General features: G+C 42.0%; 1 protein-coding gene across 3 annotated transcripts in view; it reads right to left on the bottom strand.

Annotated features, from left to right (window-relative positions):
* The window catches only part of LOC138664065 (gastrula zinc finger protein XlCGF53.1-like), a 122,404-nt gene that overhangs the window by 43,920 nt on the left and 53,665 nt on the right, over window positions 1-24,819 (bottom strand). Inside the window, exon 16 of one of the 3 annotated variants that reach the window (XM_069750485.1) lies at window positions 7,840-10,259. The exons of 1 other annotated variant lie outside the window; for it this stretch is intronic. In XM_069750485.1, coding sequence (XP_069606586.1) covers window positions 9,676-10,259 — 584 coding nt within the window. In that variant the 3' untranslated portion in view covers window positions 7,840-9,675. Of the gene's footprint in view, window positions 1-7,839; window positions 10,260-24,819 lie in introns of those variants that run through there. One more of the 3 variants, XM_069750486.1, reaches the window with a different exon arrangement.

Raw genomic sequence — 24,819 nt, 5'->3', positions numbered from 1 at the left:
CCTGGTGCCTGCTCTGTAAATACGAAGGGCAGCGCAACTGCGCATGCCCGAAAAAAAACTTAATACACAGGCGCCGGTGACGATAATGCATCAAGAGGAGGCGGCGCCTGGCGCGCACAGCTCTGGAGTGACGGCTGTGCTGCATCTGATTAGGGGGGAAAGTCCCGCCCCCGGGACGATTTCAGGGTATGAGGGGGCACATTTTATAAACATTTATTTCAGTGTGTTCAGGGAGCATAATTAAAAGAGTCACCTTGTCAGAATGCAGCATTTGTGCTGCACAAGGTGGCTCTTTTAGTTACTAACGCCTGAGGGGGGTGACGGGTTCCCTATAAGAACAGCTCTGTGACCATTCTTGACTGGCCCAGCCAGAGCTCTGACCTAAACCCAATCGATCATCTCTTGAGAGACCTGAAAATGGCTGTCCACCAAAGTTCACCATCCAACCTGACGGAACTGGAGAGGATCTGCAAGGAAGAATGGCAGAGGATCCCCAAATCCAGGTGTGAAAAACTTGTTGCATCATTCCCAAGAAGACTCATGACTGTACTAACTCAAAAGGTGCTTGTACTCAATACTGAGCAAAGGAACTGAATACTTATGTCCATGTGATATTTCAGTTTCTCTTTTTACTAAATTTGCAAAAATTTCTACATATCTGTTTTTTTCAGTCAAGATGGGGTGCAGAGTGTACATTAATGAGAAAAAAATGAACATTTTTTAATTTACTAAATGGCTGCAATGAAACAAAGAGTGAAAAATTTAAAGGGGTCTGAATACTTTCCGTTCCCACTGTAGCTCTTGTAGAGAGACCTTTTACATTTTCAGGAGCAGGGTGTCCCCCTGAAGAATAGGCTAATGAAATTGCCAATATAACCCATCTAGCCAGGATCATTTTAGATGCAGCCTGGCCTTTGTTTGGACTCTGTAAACGAACAAAAAGTGAGGTAGTTTTCTGACACCCAGACATGTTTTCTAAGTATTGTATTAACCTCTTCACCACCTTGGGATATTACATTTTCTGGCTCATTTTTGCTCCCCTTCTTCCTAGAACCCATAACTTTTTTATTTTTTCATCAATATCGCATGTGATGGCTTGTTTTTTTTATGGGACGAGTTGTACTTTTGAAAGACACTATTGGTTTTGCCATATAGTGTGCTGGAAAATGTGCTGTGAAATTGCAAATAAAGCACAATTCCACAATTTTTTTTTTACCATGTTCACTGAATGTTAAAAATTACCTGCCATTATGATTCTCCAGGTCATTACGAATTTGCAGATACCAAACATGTATAGTTTTTTTTTATTTACATGGTGACAGAAATCCAAAATTTGTAAAAACAAAAGTGCAATTTCCGAGATCCGTAGCATCTCCATTTTTCAAGAACTTGGGCTGGGTGAGGAATTATTTTTATGCACTAAGCCGACTTTTTATCAATACCATTTGGGGGTAGATAATCTATACCCAGCTGACAGGTTTACCCCTGCTAGTTAAGAAAATTACACGGGAGCCCAGACCGTTTTTTTTTTTTAAATAATTAAATACATGTACAGTAAGCTGCACACACACGGTACTTGTTTATGTCACTGGCATCAATGTATCTATCTATTCTATGTGTATATACTGTATGTAATTCATGTATTCTATCCTGTCGAGTCCTGCTATATATCTATTCTACAAGTACTTCTCACTAAATTAGACTATCTTCAAAAAGTAATTTATTTCAGTTCTTTAATATAAAAAGTGAAACTCATTTATTATATAGAGTAATTACAAACAGAGTGATCTATTTCAAGTGTTTATTTCTGTTTATGTTGACGATTATGGCTTACAGACAATGAAAACCCAAAAGTCATTATCTCAGTAAATTAGAATAATTAACAAAAAACACCTGCAAAGGCTTCCTAAGCATTTAAAAAGGTCCATTAGTCTGTTTCAGTAGGCTCGACAATCATGGGGAAGACTGTTGACTTGACAGATGTCCAAAAGGCAGTCACTGACACACTCCACAAGGAGGGTAAGACACAGAAGGTCATTGCTAAAGAAGCTGACTATCCACAGAGTGCTGTATCCAAGCATATTAATGGAAAGTTAAGTGAAAGGAAAAAGGTGTACAAGCAATCGAGATAACCGCAAACGTGAAAGGATTGTTAAGAAAAAGCCATTCAAAAATTTGAGGGAGATTCACAAGGAGTGGACTGCTGCTGGAGTCACTGCTTCAACAGCCACCACACACAGAAGTATCTAGAACATGGGCTACAAGTGTCGCATTCCTTGTGCCAAGCCACTCATGACCAATAGACAAGGCCAAGGAGAAAAAGAACTGGACTGTTGCTCAGTGGTCCAAGGTGTTGTTTTCAGATGAAAGTAAATTTTGCATTTCATTTGGAAAGCAAGGTCCCAGAGTTTGGGGGAAGTGTGGAGGAGCACACAATCCAAGCTGCTTGAGGTCTAGTGTGAAGTTTCCACAATCAGTGATGGTTTGGGGAGCCATGTCAACTACTGGTGTAGGTCCACTGTGTTTCATCAAGACCAAAGTCAGCGCAGCCGTCTACCAAGAAATTTTAGAGAACTTCATGCTTCCCTCTGCCAACAAGCTTTTTGGAGATGGAAATTTTATTCTCCAGCAGGACTTGCCACCTCTCCACACTGCCAAAAGTACCAATACCTGGTTTAAAAACAACAGTATCACTGTGCTTGACTGGCCAGCAAACTCGCCTGACCTTAACCCCATAGAGAATCTATGGGGTATTGTCAAGAGGAAGATGAAACACACCAGACCCAACAATGCAGACGAGCTGAAGGCTGTTATCAAAGCAACCTGGGCTTCCATAACACCTCAGCAGTGCCACATGCTGATCGCCTCCATGCCATGCCACACTGATGCAGTGATTGATGCAAAATGAGCCCCTACCAAATATTGAGTGCATTTACTGAAAATATATATCATTAAGCCAATATTTCAGATTTTAAAATAATTTTCAAGCTGGTGTTATAAAGTATTCTAATTTACTGAGATAATGACTTTTGGGTTTTCATTGGCAGTAAACTATAATCATCAACATTAACAGAAATAAACACTTGAAATAAATCACTCTGTTTGTAATGACGCTATATAATATATGAGTTTCACTTTTTGTATTGAAGAACTGAAATAAATAAACTTTTTGATGATATTCTATTTTTGTGAGAATCACTTGTATGTGTATATACAGTATGTAATCCATCTATTCTATCCTGCTGTGATTTTACTGAATGTGGTTGCTGAATTGCCAGGCTTTTATCTATCTATGTGTGTGTTTTTAAGAATATTTCCTTTGAAATCTATGTGTATATGACAGAGAATTGCTCTATGTAAAAGCTCATGTTACAAATCGCATTTCAATCGGATAGCAATTGCACTGCATTCGGATGCAAATTGGATGCTAGGTGTGAAAAATCGGATTGTACTCACATGACACTACTCCTTTTTTTTGGTCCAGATATCGGAACTTTTTTCCCCACACATATGGGTTTCTGCCCTAAGAGTATAAATGGACAGTCTTAATTCTACACCTTTCTGTAAGAACTCCAAAATCATTGTCCATGGTACTGGGTCACTCACAAAGGGATCTATCTAGGTAAAATGTAAAAACTCCTCTAGGCCCTTCCATATATTTTTCTTTCTTCCTGCACTCAATCAGGGTATAGTCAAGATATTTGGAAAATCCCTTTGATTCAAGGAGCGGTCGCTCAAATGTCAAGATTACTTCAGCTTGGTTGGACCGAATCTTCCTTAATACTAATGTAATCAGAGAGGATAGCTGGAAGGCATAAGCTGACTCCTAAAAAGAGCATTCATCCCACAGGGAGATTACCTAGAATTTTGTGAGAAAACCTCTGACACTTTCTTGTTGACTTTGGTAGCAAAAAGGTCTACAAGAAGCTAGCCCCATAAAAAGACTATCTTCTGAAATACCGCATGGTTCAGTGACCATTCGTCCTGACTTAACTGGTGACGGAGTAGATATTGATATTTGATATGTTCCTTTCCCTTTAGATAATGTGCAGATATAGAGATTTTACTCTGACATCTACATGAATTTTCCTGTCTCCGTCATCAGAGATCTGGTGCCTGTTTATATAGAACACTGCTGACCTGTTGTCTGAAAGAATTTTCACATTTTGGCCTTCTCCTCCAGGCTTCTACTAGAGCCTACCTGTCACCTGTCAGATTTGAGGACGCTTGTCTCAGAGCTAGTGACCACTGCTCCTAAAAAGCTCTGTCCTCCAGATGTTCCCCAGAACAGAAAGGACTATAATCCATAATGATAACTGATGGATTCAAGGAAGTAGCTGTGAAACATTCTCCCGACAAAGCCAGCAAACTAGGGACTCCAGAGTTGTTTTTGAAAGTTGAATTCTCTTGTCTATGTGTTTCTTGCATCTTTTTACTGCTTCCTAAACTTCCCGGTTATTTTGTCTACTTTTTCTTCTGGAAGAAAAGATCTCTTTGCATAAATCCAGAAGGATTCCCAGAAAAACTTGTCTTTGCTCCGGAATCACCTTTGATTTTTTTACATTTACCAGCCATCCCAAGGAAGCTAAGACACTGGAAACTGCCTGACCGCAGTCTAACCATGTCTTTCCAACTATCAGGAAATCATCTAAATATGGGATGAACAATATGTTTTTCTCTAATATGTGCTGACATCTCCACAATTATCTTTGTCAACACTCTTGGGGCCATGGATAACTTAAAAGGAAGAGACAAACTGAAAATGCTGCCAGTTTCACTGGCTATTTACTGCCACACTTAGAAATTTCTAATGTTTTAGAACAGGTATGTGTAAATATGCATCCTAGAGGTCTAATATTGCCATGTAGCATTTCCATTTAGAAATGTTTGACTTTTAAACAGCGATTTAAACCTTTTAGGCTCACAACAGTTCTCAAGGAGAGGTCTCTAGAATCCGCTCCCTTTTTCTGCTTCGGGAACCTGAGTAAGGACCCCCTACTGCACCAAGGACAAGACTTCCTGATCTAAGGCCTGTTACCCTGCTTTCTAGGATTGGATTTCAGTAACCAAGAATCTTTCTGGAGGTCGGGAACTGAATTCTAGCCTGAAACACTAACCTATGGTATTTAAAATTCATTTGATTTTGGAAATTTCTAATATGCAGGGAGAAACACTTTTAGCCTTCCACCTACATGGGCCTGGCATAATTGTCTTCCGGATCTTTTTTGGGATTCAGTGGGAAAGGGGTCATAATTTACGCTTTTCCCCTTAGTTCTTGGGAACTTCCATCTTGGAACTCTGGTACTTGTCCAAGGAAAAAAAAGGATTTCCTCTGAAAGTAATTAGCGGGGAACCCTTCCCTGGTATCTGCTTCTTTTTCCAGGATCTCATCCAGGACTGGTCTGAAAAGGAATTCTCCCTGTCAAGGCATGCCACACAGCCAATTTTTGGATTAAATATCCTTTGACCAATTCTTCAACTAAAGAGCCGGGCAAGCAGAGTTAGATAAAGAGCATGAGTGGGCTGTGAGCCTTACTGCATCTGTGGACATGTCTAATAAAAAGTCTGCCGCTTTTTGTATGGGCGATTGCAGCTGACTTAACCATACAGTTAAAGATCTTGCTGCGATGTTTGGCTTAAATACTGCAGCCCCGGAGTCCCACACCCTTTTGAGGAAACTTTCTGCCTATTTATTTAGGTGATCTTTCAGGAGATCTGTGTCAGCCAAGGGCAAGGTCGATTTGCGGGATATACATGAAATAGGCGCATCACTTTTGGGGGTCATTTCCCAAAACTCACAAATATCTGTTTCAAAGGGTATTTTCATTTAATCCCTTTTGGATTGAAGTCTGTTTTATAAGGCTTCTTCCACTTCATTTCATCAGGATGGACACGTTTTTATGAGCTCTGACAAAGATCTGCAAAGATCAAAACGCGTAGCTCGTTTCCTATTGTGATGTGGAGAGTTATTCAGCTTGTGCTTTTATCATGTACTAATAAAGGACTTAATTTTAAATTTTGGAGCTGGAACAAAGCTTTTTTCGTCTTCCCACACGTTTTTATGCACTGCTTTCTCTCCTCCAAACCCCCAAATATTACATACTGTATGGTTTTGTGTTCCTTAGTGCCCTCAATTTTCATTGTGGCCCTAACCAACTTAATTAATTTTTCCATATCTTCTGATGGAAAACAAGGACGGCATTTGTTATCATCTGAGGATGCTGATGAAGATGAAACATCTGAGTTGAATCCTTCTAATTCCCCATCTTCCAAGTCCTCATAGGAGCTTGTGTCCAGCATCTCACTACGAACATAAGGAATCCTATTCATAAGTCCCTTAGGTGAATTCCTGACCTCTGTTTTAACTATCGCTTTCAGGTTCTTAATAAGGGATGAGGATTCCACTGCCAATGTTTATTCAATACAATGTTATAACAACCTTTTATCATATGACAGACATAATTTGGTTCTATATAGTGGACATCCTTTGATTTATTCTGTGCTTTCCAAGGTTTGTCCTATAACAAAATACATTCAAGGAGAGACAGCATTAGCGCTAAAGTCGGAAGGGTATTTAAGTTACCCACCCCGGCAGCAGGAACTGCCATGTACGGGGGGAGGGGGCTAAATCCTCCTCAGGATCCTTGGCTTGGCTTTCTTCCTCCATTCTGCAGATGAGGAATATAGGGAATGCATCTCTTATAAGATTGTAGGTCTCTCGGAAATCATCACTGCGGCTTTCGGGAAAGACAGGGAAGATTTTGCCGCATCTACTTGAACCAGAAAATCACTAGACCCGGTCACTGCAGATGGTGGTCTACAAGCTGCATCGCTTCAGCTTACCATTCTGCCGTGGAACTAAGCGACCCCTCCAACCTCCTGAATCCACCCCACTTACTGGGGAGGAAAGTCCTAAATATCACTGGCATCACCAGGTACTGTAGGTCTCCCTCCAAGGATAAGAAACCACTGAGTGGGCAGAGGCTCTGCCTTTTAAATCTCTAGTTTCCTGTCCTTGGGGGTGGACATTCTCTTCCTGTGAGGCTGTTGTGGGGATAGGAAAAAATTAAATTACCTTTCCAATTTTTCAATAATACAATCTTAAAATCTAATATCTGAAAACACTGCTCTATGATAATGTCTGTCACACTTATGTCTGTAATGCCCAGTTGTAGACTCGTCCTATTCCCCATCCTTCTACTCGTGCTGTTCTTTAATCCTAGACATAATTCACTTGCATGGATAATTGATTTATTAGTCATGTAGTCTTTATTGCCATCATGCACTGTAGTATATATAATGTGCTCAGATGATCTTCTGGGTCAAATTTTCAAGTGACTAGACAGAGGCAGAAGCAGTAGACTTTTTATCACTGCTCGAAATTAACCTTTGCTTCCTCCTGACCTATATCCTGCCTCGTCCAGTGCTTATACATCCCCCTACCTAACTTTTGCACATGACACAACTGTATCTTTGACCAATTTCTGCTCATAAGTTGTCAGTTAGCAGCACAGTCCAAATCCCTCTGAAATGTCCTTCACACGTCCATATTAGACACATATATGAAAATCTGGTACTGGAGTCATCAGGGTTTTCCATCAGTGTGTCTGATTTTACCATCACTGTGTCATCAGTATTTTTACGGTATTGATAAAAAAAGAAATAGCAAAGCTTCTACTATGCTTTGCAATGCTACACACGGACAATACACAGATAACATCCATATGCTGTATGTGTTTTTCCCAGAACCCTAGAATTGTCATTGGTCTACTATGTTTGGATCACTTGTTATAGCATTTTTTGTGGGAGGTGCAGTCACCCAAAAAAAAAACGCAATCTCGGCGCTTCAGTTTTTGTTTTCTTTACGACATTTCCAGTACAGGTCAAACAATTTCAGATTTCTATCCATGTGCCACCCATGTGTTCGTTTTTTAGGGATAAGATTATTGAGATGGAAAACAAGGTCCCAGAAACTCAAAAAGAAATAAACTTAAAGACTCTCTTACTATTTACAAACACTTTTATTTTAATACCATAAAAAGGAGGGGCTAAAGAGTCTAATAGGATTTGGTAAGAATGCAGAAAGGGGAGGAACAGTGGGGCTAACCCTATCATGGACTTATCCACTTTTCCTACCTTGCCGCGGAGGCTGGCACCCTAGTATTGCGATGTGGCGCCCCTGCTCCTCGTCTCTCTCTCTGACCCTATTACGCCCTAAGTGTAAACACCAAAAATGTGTGATGAGGTGACAATTGTTGTGAAAATAACAATACCAATGTATATAAAATATTTCACATTGCAAAAAAAAGCCATCAGTAGATGGTTAAAGCATCAGTGGAGCACTTATAGTCACTTTTTTAAGATATACTGTATATAAGCCAGATCATTTGATAAAATAATTTTCTTATTAGAGTAGAAGCAGCATCAACTGCAATAGATACAGGTTTATAGTGACCAGATACCACCACACAATGTAAACAAATTTCATTAGTATATCAGAACAATACTCTGCTAGTATATCAGAAAAGCACAGTGCAAGTCCTTAACAAAGACCATTTCCGAAGGGCCTAGATAGTTGTCAGAAGGTCTAAAACAAATAGCATAACCACAAATTTGTAGCCAACTTCATACATTTCATATCTTCACAGAGTAAATGTCATGATACCTATGGTATGTAACCGTAAAGTCCCGATAAATTAACCATAATTCCCAATCAATATTCTATAAACTGACCATTAAAGACGTACGTAATGCGTACAGATAACAGCATTATCACCATGTCCATGTATTCACAGAGTAAATGTGATGATACTTATCGTATGTAACTGTAAAGTCCTGATACATAAACCAAAAAAGAGGTCCCATTGGAAGCTTAATTAATCAATATTTCTCTCAGTGGTCCTGCATCTTTTTCTCCCATGTCTCAAATGTCCCCTCGCCTTTCTGCACGGTTATCAAATCCCATTATACTTTTTAAACCCATCTTTTTATGGTATTAAAAAAAAAAAGTTTTTGTAAATAGTAGAAGGGTCTTTTTTAAATTTTTCTATTTTCGTTTTTATCCATGTGACATCCATGTGATGTCCGTTTTCATATTCATTATAAAATACAGTTCCATGAGTTAATAATGGAAATCTATCTGTAAAAATAGGATGCCCCACAAATGTTCTATGTGGATTCAAATTATCTTAAACACACCCATAGACTTGAATGGGCAAGTTTTATCCAAGACTCGAAAGAGAAAACTGTGTGTATGGCTTAAATGAAACTCTGTAGGTCAGTGTGCTGTCCGAGCACAAGACGGACACAGCCCCAGGTGGTGTCAAATGGATATGTGAATGTAGCCTAACTCAAATCATTTACTAACATAACAAAATCCATTAAAAAATTTTTTGTCTAATGTTTCTAGTGTTTTTTCAGGTTTCACCATTTGGACTCCTTTGGACCGGAATGGGATAATTGTTTTTTTTTTTTTTAAATGGTTAACGAGGGACTGTAAGGTAGTGTTTATTTGAATAAAGTCTTTTCTTTACTATGATTACTTTATGATTGGATAAGTAATGGGATTGCTACATTCTACACATGAAAATGGTTTCTTACTTGTGTGAATTCTTTGATATACAACAATATTTGATTTCACATTAAAAAATTACCATTCTGGGAACAAGAAAATGGCTACTTCTTTCCTGTGTGTGTTCTTTGATGTCTAACAAAACTTGATTTGTCAGTAAAACATTTCCCACATTCTGAACATGAATATGGCTTCTCCCCTGTGTGAATTCTCTGATGTGTAACAAGATTTATTTTCTGATTAAACCCTTTCCCACATTCTGAACATGAGAATAACTGCTCCCCTGTGTGTCTTCTCTGATGTGTAACAAGATTTGTTTTCTGATTAAAACATCTCCCACATTCTGAACATGAATATGGCTTCTCCCCCGTGTGAATTCTTTGATGTATAAGAAGAGTTGCTTTGCTTATAAAACATTTCTCACATTCTGAACAAGAAAATTGCTTCTTTCTTATTCGAACTCTTTTACGTTGCTTGTCCCTTTTGTTATTTTTATTTTGCTTAAAAGTCTGTGATGAATTTGTAGAAATAATCTGATGAAAAGCATTGCTTGATAGATTTTTGTTGTGATGGACTGGAGGCATTTCTGGGACAGTATCACAATCTTCATTTGTGTCTGCTGTAACATTATGATCATCTGCTTTAACATCTGATATCATCTCTTCCTCTGAGCTCCTGGTACAGACATCTTCCAAAAATGAAACCATTATTATTATTATTATTATTATTATTCCATAACACTGCCTTATAGACATATTCATTCAAATATAATTTATAACATTTCCATATCAAAATGTCTATAAAATTCAAACTTCAACTGATTAAGACATTGGCAGCCACAGTGCACCTTGAACTACTGCTAGAATTTACCTTGGCTTTGCTCCTGATGTGCACCTGCCTGATTTCTGAGACCTATGGACTCCCTACATTGAAATCCAAATCATTGTTGAAGGTTGAACACCAAAGATACTTTGGACCTAGTCGACTAGCACCAAGGCTCCAGGCTTTTTGTTTTTCACCTTGATAGTAAGCATAATCATAAAATAATAACTGGCTAATAGTGTGAAGTTTGATCTGGTCTGCAACCTGTGGTGGATCAAGTTCATGGTTTATGTCAATTGGAGCATGAAATTACCAAAAAAATTCCAAAGCTGCAGCTTTAGTGCCAACACCTGAAGTCAAGGTCAATTTATCTGATCCATTTTCTAGAGATAACCAATTATTTTGTGCTTTTCTATCAAAGTTGTAAAGGTTATTTCTAGACCAATTCCCTGTATCTAAACATCAAATTTTTGATTTAGTATTTCCTTATTACAGAATGATCCTCAGATTTGGCCGTTTTCTTTCTTATTGATCACCACAGCTATTATCTGGGTAAATCATTAAAGGGAACTACAGTGGGTACGGAAAGTATTCAGACCCCTTAAAATCTTTGTTTCATTTCAGCCATTTAGTAAATTCAAAAAAGTTCATTTTGTCCTCATTAATGTAGACTTTGCACCCCATCTTGACTAAAAAAAAACCCCAGAAATGTAGTAATTTTTGCAAATTTATTAAAAATTAAAAACTGAAATATCACATGGTCATAAGTATTCAGACCGTTTGCTCAGTACTGAGTAGAAGCACCCTTTTGAGCTAGTACAGCCATTAGTCTTCTTGGGCATGATGCAACAAGCTTTTCACACCTGGATTTGGGGATCCTCTGCCATTCTTCCTTGCAGATCCTCTCCAGTTCCGTCATGTTGGATGGTGAACTTTAGTGGACAGCCATTTTCTGGTCTCTCCAGGGATGCTCAATTTGGTTTAGGTCAGGGCTCTGGCTGGGCCAGTCAAGAATTGTCACAGAGTTGTTCTGAAGCCACTCCTTTTCTATTTTAGCTGTGTACCTAGGGTCATTGTCTTGTTGGAAGGTGAAACTTTGGTCAAGTCTGAGGTCCAGACCAGACCACCCTGGAAGAGGTTTTCATCAAGGATATCTCTGTATTTGACCACATTCATGTTTCCTTCAATGACAACCAGTCGTCCGATCCCTGCAGCTGAAAAACAACCCCCATAGCATGATGCTGCCACCACCATGTTTCACTGTTGAGATTGTATTGGGTAGGTGATGAGCAGTGCCTGGTTTTCTCCACACATACCGCCTAGAATTCTCACAAAAAAGGTCTAACTTCGCCTCATCAGACTAGAGAATCTTATTTATCATAGTCTTGGAGTCCTTCATGTGTTTTTTAGCAAACTCTATGCGGGTTTTTCTTTTTTATTAAATTTGGAAAAATGTCTACATTTCAGTTTTTTTCAGTCAAAATAGGGGGGCAGAGTGTACATTAACCCCTTGCCGACCTGTAACACCACGTAGGTGTCATGAAAGTCGGTGCCAATCCGACCTGTGACACCTATGTGGCGTCATGGCAGGATCGTGTTCCTGCAGATCAGGTGAAAGGGTTAACTGAAATGTCACCCGACCTGCAGGGACAGGGGGAGTGGTACTTGAGCCCAGGGAAAGTGGCTTTGCCCCCCCCCCCCCCCCCTTGGCTACGATTGCTCTGATTGGCTGTTGAAAGTGACGTTTCACTTTCACTTTCAATCAGAACAATCGTGATATTTCACCAATGAAAATTGGTGAAATATTACAATCCAGCCATGGCTGATGCTGCAATACCATCAGCCATGGCTGGAGACCACGATCTGCCCCTGCCACCTCCACCGATCTCCTCCCCTCCGTCCTCAGTCCTTTCCTCTGCTCCCTTCTGTCCTCCTGTCCGCTCCCCCCGTTCTCCGATCCCACCCCCCCATATTTACTGAGCTCCGGTGTCCCTCCCGGTGTCCGTCCATCTTCTGTATGGGTGCTGCCATCTTCCAAAATGGCGGGCGCATGCGCAGTGCGCCCACCGAATCTGCCGGCCGGCATATTGTTTCATTCATTTTGATCACTGTGATAGAACATATCACAGTGATCAAAATATCTGATCTGTGTCTCACCTCACTGATATTTACAAGTCTCCCTCCTCATTCACAGGTCAGGAGGGGGAAGGTCTCAGGGGCTCATTGTTTCAACAAGTTAGGTCAACATGTCATTAGCATACAATACAGTACTGTGGGGGCTGATATCAGATGGCAGCAACAGCCATTCATCAATTAGCAAATAACTCCTTCGACAAGAGAACACCATGAAAATAAGTAAAATAGAACTATACACAAAAATGATACCCACATAGCATATCACACCATCACAACTTCTCCCCCCTCATAATAAGTGAGCAAGCTATGAAGTCCACCCAGACATCTGGAGTGCTCAGTTTAGTCCACATTGCTCTATAGTTTATTGTTCCTTGTACAGTGGCAGGGGTCGCAATAATCATGAGCACTTGTCCATAAATTCCCGGGTCCTGGCTTTATGGTCATACCAGGCTTTTTGACTGGACTGGGCCATTCGCTGATGTTCATTAGCCAAGGTAGCTAGCTGGGCGAGACAGTCTCAGAACTCTAGAACATAGGAAATGATGGGTGTTGTGAATTCTGTTGTCGGGCTCCCTCCTGTGGTCATGAATGGTACTTCGGCTGGTTCTGTCCATGGACTTTCTCTGGTGGCTGTGGGTGTTTCTGAGTTTCCTTCCACAGGTGACGAGGTTAATTCGTTAGCTGGCTGCTCTATTTAACTCCACTTAGATCTTTGCTCCATGCCACCTGTCAATGTTCCAGTATTGGTCTAGTTCACTCCTGGATCGTTCTTGTGACCTGTCTTCCCAGCAGAAGCTAAGTGACTGCTTGTTTTTCTCTGGTTTGCTATTTTTCTGTCCAGCTTGCTATTTGATTGTTGTCTTGCTTGCTGGAAGCTCTGCGACGCAGAGGGAGCGCCTCCGCACCGCGAGTCGGTGCGGAGGGTCTTTTTGCGCCCTCTGCATGGTCTTTTTGTAGGTTTTTGTGCTGACCGCAAAGTTACCTTTCCTATCCTCAGTCTGTTCAGTAAGTCGGGCCTCACTTTGCTTAATCTATTTCATCTCTGTGTTTGTATTTTCTTCTTTACTCACAGTCATTATATGTGGGGGGCTGCCTTTTCCTTTGGGGAATTTCTCTGAGGCAAGGTAGGCTTTATTTTTCTATCTTTAGGGCTAGCTAGTTCCTTAGGCTGTGCCGAGTTGCATTGTGAGCGTTAGGAGCAATCCACGGCTATTTCTAGTGTGGTTGATAGGATTAGGGATTGCGGTCAGCAGAGTTCCCACGTCCCAGAGCTCGTCCTATATTATCAGTAACTATCAGGTCATTCCGTGTGCTCTTAACCACCAGGTCCATTGTTGTCCTGACCACCAGGTCATAACAGATGGGCATTCCGGTATCTGCGATATCTCCCTCCAATTGTTCTTTCAGAAGAGTGAGAGGCCCACGGACCTTCTGCCCCCACAAAATGACTTTGTAACTCCCCAATGTCATTTCCAAGGAGGATTTCTGCAGGAAGTCCTCCCATAATTCCAATCCAACACAGTTTTTCTCCAAAACCATAATCCAGATATACCAAAGCTCCCTGTATATATTTGCGGACACCCCCCGCCAGGACCATGGGAATTCTCGGGCCCTGGTGAATTGCCTCGGGTTGAACCACACAGAGGTCAGTGATAGTCATGAATGCCCCAGTGTCTCTAAATCCCGACACTTTGTATCCATCAATTAAGACATCCTGCAGGTGGCGATGCCGTTGCTCTGGGTAGCTAAAGGACAAAGGCCGGAGTCCTTACACTCCAGGAGGGGTATCTATGGTGCCGTGGTCGGTGGTCTTCTCAGGTGGGGGGTGGGGTGGTAACTATTCCTCTGGTGGGATGGAGTGCACAAAATGCACCGAACGAGTTGTGGATGCTTGGGGCTCCCTCCGAATCCTTGAGGGACAGCTGGATTGCAAATGCCCAGGTTGCCTACACCCATAACATCTCTTCTTGGTGATACCCCCAGGTCGTGGACGGAACTGTTGGGGCCCAGGATTGTGAGGAGTGATTGTCATCTGCCTGTGGCTGGGTGGAAGGGCAGATATAATCGGAGGGGGACGGGGCGCGGGAGTAGACCGTGGTTCATTGTCCAGAAGCCTCCTCCATTGCGGTCGGATAGTACGGGCTTCATCAGCCAGGGCTGCAGCTCTGTCCACAGTGTATGGCGTGCGCTCCCGGACCCATTCCCATACCTCTGCGGGGCACTTGGCAAGAAATTGTTCTATAAGGAATGCCTGTATAACATCTTCCACAGCTAATGCATTCTCTGCTTCCAGCCATTTCCGACATGCCTGGGACATCTTATGTGCATACATCCTAAACGATCCCCCCGTGGTGCAGGGGAGGTCTCGGAACTTGGTCATATATGAGTCTGGGGTGATAGCATGGTAATCCAGGATAGTCTACTTTACAATGTTATAATCCCGATTCCGCTGTGAGTCAATGGTTCGGTAAGCCTCCGCCAGGCTACAGTTCAGGAGTCCCACTAACAAACGCATCCAGCCAGAGTGGGGCACCTCCATCACAGCACACTGCTGCTCAAAGTCCTTGAAGAACCCCTCCACATCTCTAGAAGCCTCATCAAATGGCTTAAACTCTGTCTGAGTGATCCGTACAGGATCCCAGATTGTTGGGTTTACATTCAACATTGCATTACTCCCTCTTTCAAGCTCCATTGCTTCTTGTCTCACCTGTGCCCGGCGGGCAGCCTCCTCCTTATACTCCTGAGAGATGCCTGGACCCAGAACTGCCATCTCTTCTTCGTACCACACCACCCACTGGCTTTTTGGGGTGGGAGTCCTCATCTCCTGGGCTTGTCATTCAGACATATGGGAGTAGGTGGTCTGGCTAGCACCAACCAGTAGGTCAATTAAGGCCTATTCAGTCAGTCCCTGGTAGTTCAGGCCCAGGTCTCTGGCTCTCTCCTGTAAGCTGGATACAGTCCAATTTCTGTACTCACTCTGTGTGTGGTTCTCCATTTGGTTACGCTCTGTTGGTCTCACTGCTTGCCACCAGTTGTGACGGGGTTCTTCTCCGGTACCACACAATCAACAGAGCAAGAGAATAGTGAGCAACTCCAAAACCTTTATTTAGGCAAAAATACGAAAGGTCCATATACGATCCACCACACAAAGGATTAAATAGTCCAGAACACGAATGCAGTTCAGTAACAGAATAAAAGTCCAACAATCCAGCAGACAGAGGATCACATAGTCCATATACTCTTCTTTCTCTCTGACATGCTGTCTTCACATCTTGGTTCCACTCTGGATCTGATCTGTGTCTCACCTCACTGATATTTACAAGTCTCTCTCCTCATTCACAGGTCAGGAGGGGGAAGGTCTCAGGGGCTCATTGTTTCAACAAGTTAGGTCAACATGTCATTTGCATACAATACAGTACTGTGGGGGCTGATATCAGATGGCAGCAACAGCCATTCATCAATTAGCAAATAATTCCTTCTACAAGAGAACACCATGAAAATAAGTAAAATAGAAATATATACAAAAATGATACCCACATAGCATATCACACCATCACCCCCCCCCCCCTTTATCACCCCCATAGGTAGGGAACATAATAAAATAAAGAAAATATATTTATTTTTATTTTTCCACTAGGGTTTGTGTTGCAATTAAGGTTAGGGTTGCAATTAGGGTTAGAATTATGGTTAGAATTAGGCTACGTGCACATGGTGTGGATTTGGCTGCGAATCCGCAGCGGATTGGCCACTGCGAATTCGTAGCAGTTTTCCATCATGTTTACAGTCCAATGTAAACCTATGGAAAACCAAATCCGCTGTGCCCATGGTGCGTAAAATACCGCTCGGTATCTTCCGCAGCATGTCAATTCTTTGTGCGGATTCCTCAGCGTTTTACACCTGTTCCTGTATAGGAATCCGCTGGTGAAATCCGCACAAAAAACACTGGAAATCCATGGTAAATCCGCAGGTAAAATGCAGTGCGTTTTACCTGCAGATTTTACAAAAACAATGCGGAAAAATCCACATACAAATCCGCAACGTGGGCACATAGGGTTGGAATTGGAGTTAGGGTTGGAATTAGAGTTAAGATTAGGGTTAGGGGTGTGCTGGGGTTAGGGTTAGGCTTGCGGTTAGGGTTATGGTTGGGATTAGGGTTAGGGGTGTGTTGGGGTTAGGGTTGTGGTTAGGGTTGGGATTAGGGTTAGGGGTGTGTTGAGGTTAGGGGTGTGGTTAGGGGTGTGTTGGGGTTAGGGTTGTGATTAGGGTCATGGTTACAGTTGGGATTCGGATTAGGGATGTGTGGAAAGTGCTGGAGTTAGAACTGAGGGGTTTCCACTGTTTAGGCACATCAGGGGGTCTCCAAACGCATTCTTGGCGCCACTATTGATTCCAGCCAATCTTGAGTTCAAAAAGTCAACTCGTGCTCCCTCCCTTCCGAACCCCGACGTGTGCCCAAACAGTGGTTTACCCCCACATTTGGGGTACCAGCATACTCAGGACAAACTGGACAACAACCTTTGGGGTTCAATATCTCCTGTCACCCTTGTGAAAATAAAAAATTGCAGGCTAAAAAATCATTTTTGAGGAAAGAAAAATGATTTTTTATTTTCACGGCTCTGCGTTATAAACTTTTGTGACGCACTTGGGGGCTAAAAGTGCTCACCACACATCTAGATAAGTTCCTTTGGGGGTGTAGTTTCCAAAATGGGGTCACTTGTGGGGGTTTCTACTGCTTAGGCACATCAGGGGTTCTGCGAACGCAATGTGACGCCCGCAGACCATTCCATCAAAGTCTGCATTTCACAACGTCATTACTTCCCTTTTGAGCCCCGACGTGTGCCCAAATAGTGGTTTACCCCCACATATGGGGTATCAGCGTACTCAGGACAAACTGTACAACAACGTTTGGGGGTCCAATTTCCAATTTCTCCTGTTACCCTTGTGAAAATAAAAAGTTGCGCGCTAAAAAATAATTTTTGAGGAAAGAAAAATGATTTTTTATTTTCACGGCTCTGTGTTATAAACTTCTGTGAAGCACTTTGGGGTTCAAAGTGCTCACAACACATCTAGATAAGTTCCTTGGGGGGTCTAGTTTCCAAAATGGGATCACTTGTGGGGAGCTCCAATGTTTAGGCACACACAGGCTCTCCAAACGCGACATGGTGTTCGCTAACGATTGAAGCTAATTTTTCATTCAAAAAGTCAAATGGCACTCCTTCCCTTCTGAGCCTTGCCATGTGCCCAAACAGTGGTTTACCCCCACATGTGAGGTATCGGTGTACTCAGGAGAAATTGCCCAACAAATTCTGGGATCCATTTTATCCTGTTGCCCATGTGAAAATGAACAAATTTAGGCTAAAAGAACTTTTTTGTGAAAAAAAGTACTTTTTAATTTTTACGGATCAATTTGTGAAGCACCTGGGCGTTTAAAGTGCTCACTATGCATCTAGATAAGGTTCTTGGGGGGGTCTAGTTTCCAAAATGGGGTCACTTGTGGGGGAGCTCCAATCTTTAGGCACACAGGGACTCTCCAAACGGGACATGGTGTCCGCTAAAGATTGGAGCCAAGTTTTCAGTCAAAAAGTCAAATGGCGTTCCTTCCCTTCCAAGCCGTGTCGTGCGCACAAACAGTGGTTCCCCCCACATATGGGGTATCGGCGTTCTCAGGACAAATTGGACCACAACTTTCGGAATCCAGTTTCTCCTTTTACCCTTGGTAAAATAAAAAAATTGTTGCTAAAAGATAATTTTTTGTGACTAAAAGGTTAAATGTTCATTTTTTCCTTCCATGTTGCTTCCGCTGCTGTGAAACACCTGAAGGGTTAATAAACTTCTTGAATGTGGTTTTGGGCACCTTGAGGGGTGCAGTTTTTAGAATGGTGCCACTTTTGGGTATTTTCGGCCATATAGACTCCTCAAACTGACTTCAAATGTGAGGTGTTCCCTAAAATAATGGTTTTGTAAATTTTGCTGCAAAAATGGGAAATCGCTGATCAAATTTTAACCCTTATAACTTCCTAGCAAAAAAAATTTTGTTTCCAAAATTGTGCTGATGTAAAGTAGACATGTGGGTAATGGTATTTATTAACTATTTTGTGTCACATAACTCTCTGGTTTAACAGAATAAAAATTAAAAATTTGAAAATTGTGAAATTTTCTAAATTTTTGCCAAATTTCCATTTGTTTCACAAATAAACGCAAAGAGTATCAACCTAAATTTACAACTATCATGAAGCCCAATATGTCACGAAAAAACAGTCTCAGAATCGCTATGATCCGTTGAAGTGTTCCTGAGTTATTACCTCATAAAGGGATACTGGTCAGAATTGCAAAAAATGGCCAGGTCATTAAGGTAAAAATAGGCTGGGTTAATGTGAAAAAAAGTGAACTTTTTTGAATTTACCAAATGGCTACAATGAAACAAAGAGTGAAAAATTGAAAACGGTCTGAATACTTTCCGTACCCACTGTAATTTAAATTTTTTAGTTTTCATTTGTTTCCTTCTCTTCTTAAAAGAGCCATAGCTAATTTACTTTTCTTTTGATATAGCAGTATGAAGGATTTTTGTGGGATGAATTATAGTTTTGTATGATAACGTTCACCTCACCATATAATGTCCTTACAACCTGGTAAAAAAAAAGTGGTATGAAGGATATGAAGTCCTTTCGTTTAATTTTTCAAATTATATTTTATTACTATTGCCCCTTAAGGGACTTGTTCACTTTGATCATCTCATTGCTTGTACTATACACTGCAATACATCAGCATTGCAGTGCACAGTGAACATAACATTCTACTATTAAGCTCAGTCACAGCCATAAGGACTAAGATTGAAGTTATGGGAGCCTTCAGTAGACCCCCAGGTGCCATAACAATCCATTGACTCTCCATGATGGCCTAACGAGGATGATGGTTGACAGAACATACAGTACACCAACTTTAATCAAAACCATTTGCATGCTATCAACAACTGACAGTAGCTTCTAAATGGCTAAACAACAGCGATCAGATTTAGCTCTGGTTGCTATCACAGGCATCCTCCTCAGATTTTGAAGAGCTTGAACTATTTTATTTATTGGACTGCAAAAAACTTTGATCCAGCATATATTAAAATCAAAAAGTACAGTGGGGAAAATAAGTATTTGATACACAGCAGATTTTGCAAGACTAGAAAAGGCTGTAAATTTTATCAGAGGTACACTTCACCTGTGATAGACAGAATCTAAAACGAAAAAACTGAAAATCACATTGAACAAATAATAATCCTCAAAGAAGAAATATAATCCTCTCATATATGAGAGCATATAGGATCCTCTTGAGTTCAACAAAGAGATACTGGGATTCAAATGGTACAAGTATAAATATCAAAATTTTAATTAACAGAGATAATAATGTATACAGTGGTATACGTAAGGCAGCCACATTAAAATAAATAATGAATAGACAACAGAAGCAGAGAAATCAATTCACTCTACTATATTAAATGCGTACATTGTCATCTGATGAGTCATACATATGGTAAATAGCTAACACACATTCTAGTGGGATTGTGCAGAATTATCCAGAAAAAATATCACTACTGTTATGTATGACTGTTCACATATTGAGGACAATGTATGCCTTTACTATAGTGGGGTGAATTGTTTTATCTGCTTTTGTTGTCTGTTCATTATTTATTTTATGTGGCTGCCTTAGGTATACCACTGTATATATTATTATTATCTATTAATAAAATTTGGATATTTATACTTTGTAGCATGGCTAAAGGTTGTGTAGTCGACAGGAGATATGTGTCACATAGGTGGCTTGTCACTGTAACATAACCCTGCCTATCTATGTGTGTTGCAGGACCTGTGGTGATGTCATAACCACATGTCTAATCATGTGATGGGTTCCTGGGGGTGGTTAGTCCTATAAAAGAAGGGCTAATGTTTAACACAGCAGATATGTGTGGAGGTGGAACCCTCCTGAGTGGGTTAAGGCTCCAGGACTGAGCCAGAAGGACTGGACACTTGTTTTCTTCCCTGAGCCAGAGGCTATTTGGTTTCTGTTATTCTTACCAAATGGTTTATGATGCAATAAACCTTTGTGAACTTTTAAAGGAACGTGCCTCCTGAATGTCAGCCGTCGCACCTGAGTGAGTGAAATCCCTACAATTGGTGGAGAATGCGGCAGTGTTCCCAGCGGAGACGTAAGTCTATTTTTTGTCCTGGGTCAAGTCTGTTGCAAGCCAGCAAGCATTGCCGGGGAAAATGGAGGACCTGCTGAAACACTTGGTCCAGTGTTGTGAATTCCGCTCTTGGGCTCCCTCCGGTGGTTGTAAGTGGCACTTTTGTGAGTTCTGCTCTTGGGCTCCCTCTTGTGGTTTCAAGTGGTATGGCTGCTCCTTGGATTTAGCTGTCATCAGCCGCTTCTACTGATTGTCTTTTCTGCTCGGCTATTTATGCCTGGCTCTTTCCTTCAGCCAGTGCCACTTGTAAATGGTTCCTGGTTGGATTCACATCTCTTTGGATTTCCCTGTTATCCTGACCAGTTCAGCAAAGCTGTTGTGAATTCTGTGGCAGAGCTCCCTCTTGTGGTCACAAGTGGTACTTCGGCTGATTCTCTCTGTGAGCTTCCGTTGGTGGAGGAAAGTGGTACTGCGGCTTCTGAGTTTCCTTCCTCAGGTGATATGGTGAAGTCGTTAGGTGCTGCTCTATTTAACTCCACCTAGTGCTTTGATCCTGGCCTCCAGTCAATGTTCTAGTATTGGACCTGTCTCCTCCTGGATCGTTCCTGTGGCCTGCTGCTCTGCATAGCTAAGTTTTTCTTTGCTATTTGTTGCTGTTTTTTTCTGTCCAGCTTGTCTATTTGTTTTTTCCTGCTTGCTTGAAGCTCTGGGACGCAGAGGGTGTACCTCCGTGCCGTTAGTTCGGTACGGAAGGTCTTTTTGCCCCCATTGCGTGGTTTTTGTAGGGTTTTGTGTTGACCGCAAAGTTACCTTTCCTATCCTCGCTCTGTTCAGAAAGTTGGGCCTCGCTTTGCTAAATCTATTTCATCTCTACGTGTGTCTTTTCATCTTAACTCACAGTCATTATATGTGGGGGCTGCCTTTTCCTTTGGGGATATTTCTCTGAGGCAAGGTAGGCTTATTTTCTATCTTCAGGCTAGCTAGTTTCTCAGGCCGTGCCGAGTTGCATAGGGAGCGTTAGGCGCAATCCACGGCTGCCTTTAGTGTTGTTGGAGAGGATTAGGGATTGCGGTCAACAGAGTTCCCACGTCTCAGATCTCGTTCTTGTTTTTTGGGTTTTTGCCAGGTCACTGTATGTGCGCTGACCTCTATGTCCATTGTGGTACTGAATTACCTTTCATAACAGTACTGGAGGCCAAAAGTACTAATGATTCTCAATAGAGGGAAAAAAGAAGTTCTGAGACCATTTTTTTTCTTCTTTGCACTGTGTTTTGCTTTTTTTTTTCCCCTAGACATTTGGGTGATTCAGGACACAGGTGTGGACATGGATATTCAGGGTCTGTGCTCTTCATTGGATAATCTCGTTATAAATGTACAAAAGATTCAAGATTTGGTGGTTCAGAAGCCTGTGTTAGAACCAAGAATTCCTATTCCTGATTTGTTTTATGGTGATAGAGCCAAGTTTGTGAATTTCAAAAATAATTGCAAACTGTTTCTGGCCTTGAAACCTCGCTCCTCTGGTGATCCAGTTCAACAAGTGAAAATTGTTATTTCTTTTTTGCGTGGCGATCCTCAGGACTAGGCATTTTCCCTTGCGCCAGGGGATCCAGCATTAAGTAATATTGATGCGTTTTTCCTGGCGCTCGGATTGCTGTACGATGAGCCTAATTCTGTGGATCAGGCAGAGAAGAATTTGCTGGCTCTGTGTCAGGGTCAGGATGAAATAGAGGTATATTGTCAGAAATTTAGAAAGTGGTCCGTACTCACTCAGTGGAATGAAGGTGCGCTCGCAGCTATTTTCAGAAAAGGTCTCTCTGAAGCCCTTAAGGATGTCATGGTGGGATTTCCTATGCCTGCTGGTCTGAATGAGTCTATGTCTTTCGCCATTCAGATCGGTCGACGCTTGCGCGAGCGTAAATCTGTGCACCATTTGGCGGTATTACCTGAGCTTAAACCTGAGCCTATGCAGTGCGATAGGACTTTGACCAGAGTTGAACGGCAAGAACACAGACGTCTGAATGGGCTGTGTTTCTACTGTGGTGATTCCACTCATGCTATCTCTGCTTGTCCTAAGCGCACTAAGCAGTTCGCTAGGTCTGCCACCATTGGTACGGTACAGTCAAAATTTCTTCTGTCCGTTACCTTGATCTGCTCTTTGTCATCGTATTCTGTCATGGCATTTGTGGACTCAGGCGCTGCTCTGAATTTGATGGACTTGGAGTATGCTAGGCGTTGTGGGTTTTTCTTGGAGCCCTTGCAGTGTCCTATTCCATTGAGAGGAATTGATGCTACGCCTTTGGCCAAGAATAAGCCTCAGTACTGGACCCAGCTGACCATGTGCATGGCTCCTGCACATCAGGAGGTTATTCGCTTTCTGGTGTTGTATAATCTGCATGATGTGGTCGTGTTGGGGTTGCCATGGCTACAAGTCCATAATCCAGTATTAGATTGGAAATCCATGTCTGTGTCCAGCTGGGGTTGTCAGGGGGTACATGGTGATGTCCCATTTCTGACTATTTCGTCATCCACCCCTTCTGAGGTTCCTAAGTTCTTGTCTGATTATCGGGATTTATTTGATGAGCCCAAGTCCGATACCCTACCTCCGCATAGGGATTGTGATTGTGCTATCGATTTGATTCCTGGTAGTAAATTCCCAAAAGGTCGACTGTTTAATTTATCTGTGCCTGAGCACGCCGCTATGCGGAGTTATGTGAAGGAGTCTTTGGAGAAGGGGCATATTCGCCAGTCATCGTCGCCATTAGAAGCAGGGTTCTTTTTTGTAGCCAAGAAGGATGGTTCACTGAGACCTTGTATAGATTACCGCCTTCTAAATAAGATCACGGTTAAATTTCAGTACCCTTTGCCATTATTATCTGATTTGTTTGCTCGCATTAAGGGGGCTAGTTGGTTCACCAAGATAGATCTTCGTGGTGCGTATAATCTTGTGCGTATTAAGCGAGGCGATGAGTGGAAAACTGCATTTAATACGCCCGAGGGCCATTTTGAGTATCTAGTAATGCCATTCGGACTTGCCAATGCTCCATCAGTGTTTCAGTCCTTTATGCATGACATCTTCCGAGAGTACCTGGATAAATTCCTGATTGTATACTTAGATGACATTTTGATCTTCTCGGATGATAGGGAGTCTCATGTGAAGCAGGTCAGAACGGTGTTTCAGGTCCTGCATGCTAATTCTTTGTTTGTGAAGGGATCAAAGTGTCTCTTTGGTGTTCAGAAGGTTTCATTTTTGGGGTTCATCTTTTCCCCTTCTACTATCGAGATGGACCCTGTTAAGGTCCAAGCCATCCATAATTGGACTCAGCCGACATTTCTGAAAAGTCTGCAAAAGTTCCTGGGCTTTGCTAATTTTTATCGTCGCTTCATCTGCAATTTTTCTAGTATTGCTAAACCATTGACCGATTTGACCAAGAAATGTGCTGATGTGGTCAATTGGTCTTCTGCTGCTGTGGAGGCTTTTCAAGAGTTGAAGCGTCGTTTTTCTTCTGCCCCTGTGTTGTGTCAACCAGATGTTTCGCTTCCGTTCCAGGTCGAGGTTGATGCTTCTGAGATTGGAGCAGGGGCTGTTTTGTCGCAGAGAAGTTCTGATTGCTCGGTGATGAAACCATGCGCCTTCTTTTCCAGGAAGTTTTCGCCTGCTGAGCGAAATTATGATGTGGGCAATCGAGAGTTGCTGGCCATGAAGTGGGCATTCGAGGAGTGGCGTCATTGGCTTGAAGGAGCTAAGCATCGCGTGGTGGTCTTGACTGATCATAAGAACTTGACTTATCTCGAGTCTGCCAAGCGGTTGAATCCTAGACAAGCTCGTTGGTCGTTGTTTTTTGCCCGTTTTGACTTTGTGATTTCATATCTTCCGGGCTCTAATAATGTGAAGGCGGATGCTCTGTCTAGGAGTTTTGAGCCCGACTCTCCGGGTGTATCTGAGCCGGCGGGTATCCTCAGAGAGGGAGTAATTGTGTCTGCCATCTCCCCTGATTTGCGGCGGGTGCTGCAAAAATTTCAGGCTGATAAACCTGATCGTTGCCCAGCGGAGAAACTGTTTGTCCCTGATACGTGGACGAATAAAGTTATCTCTGAGGTTCATTGTTCGGTGTTGGCTGGT

Source organism: Ranitomeya imitator, chromosome 2 (genome assembly GCF_032444005.1).
Source record: "Ranitomeya imitator isolate aRanImi1 chromosome 2, aRanImi1.pri, whole genome shotgun sequence".
NCBI lineage: Eukaryota > Metazoa > Chordata > Amphibia > Anura > Dendrobatidae > Ranitomeya > Ranitomeya imitator.
This window is presented reverse-complemented; position numbering and strand designations above follow the sequence as displayed.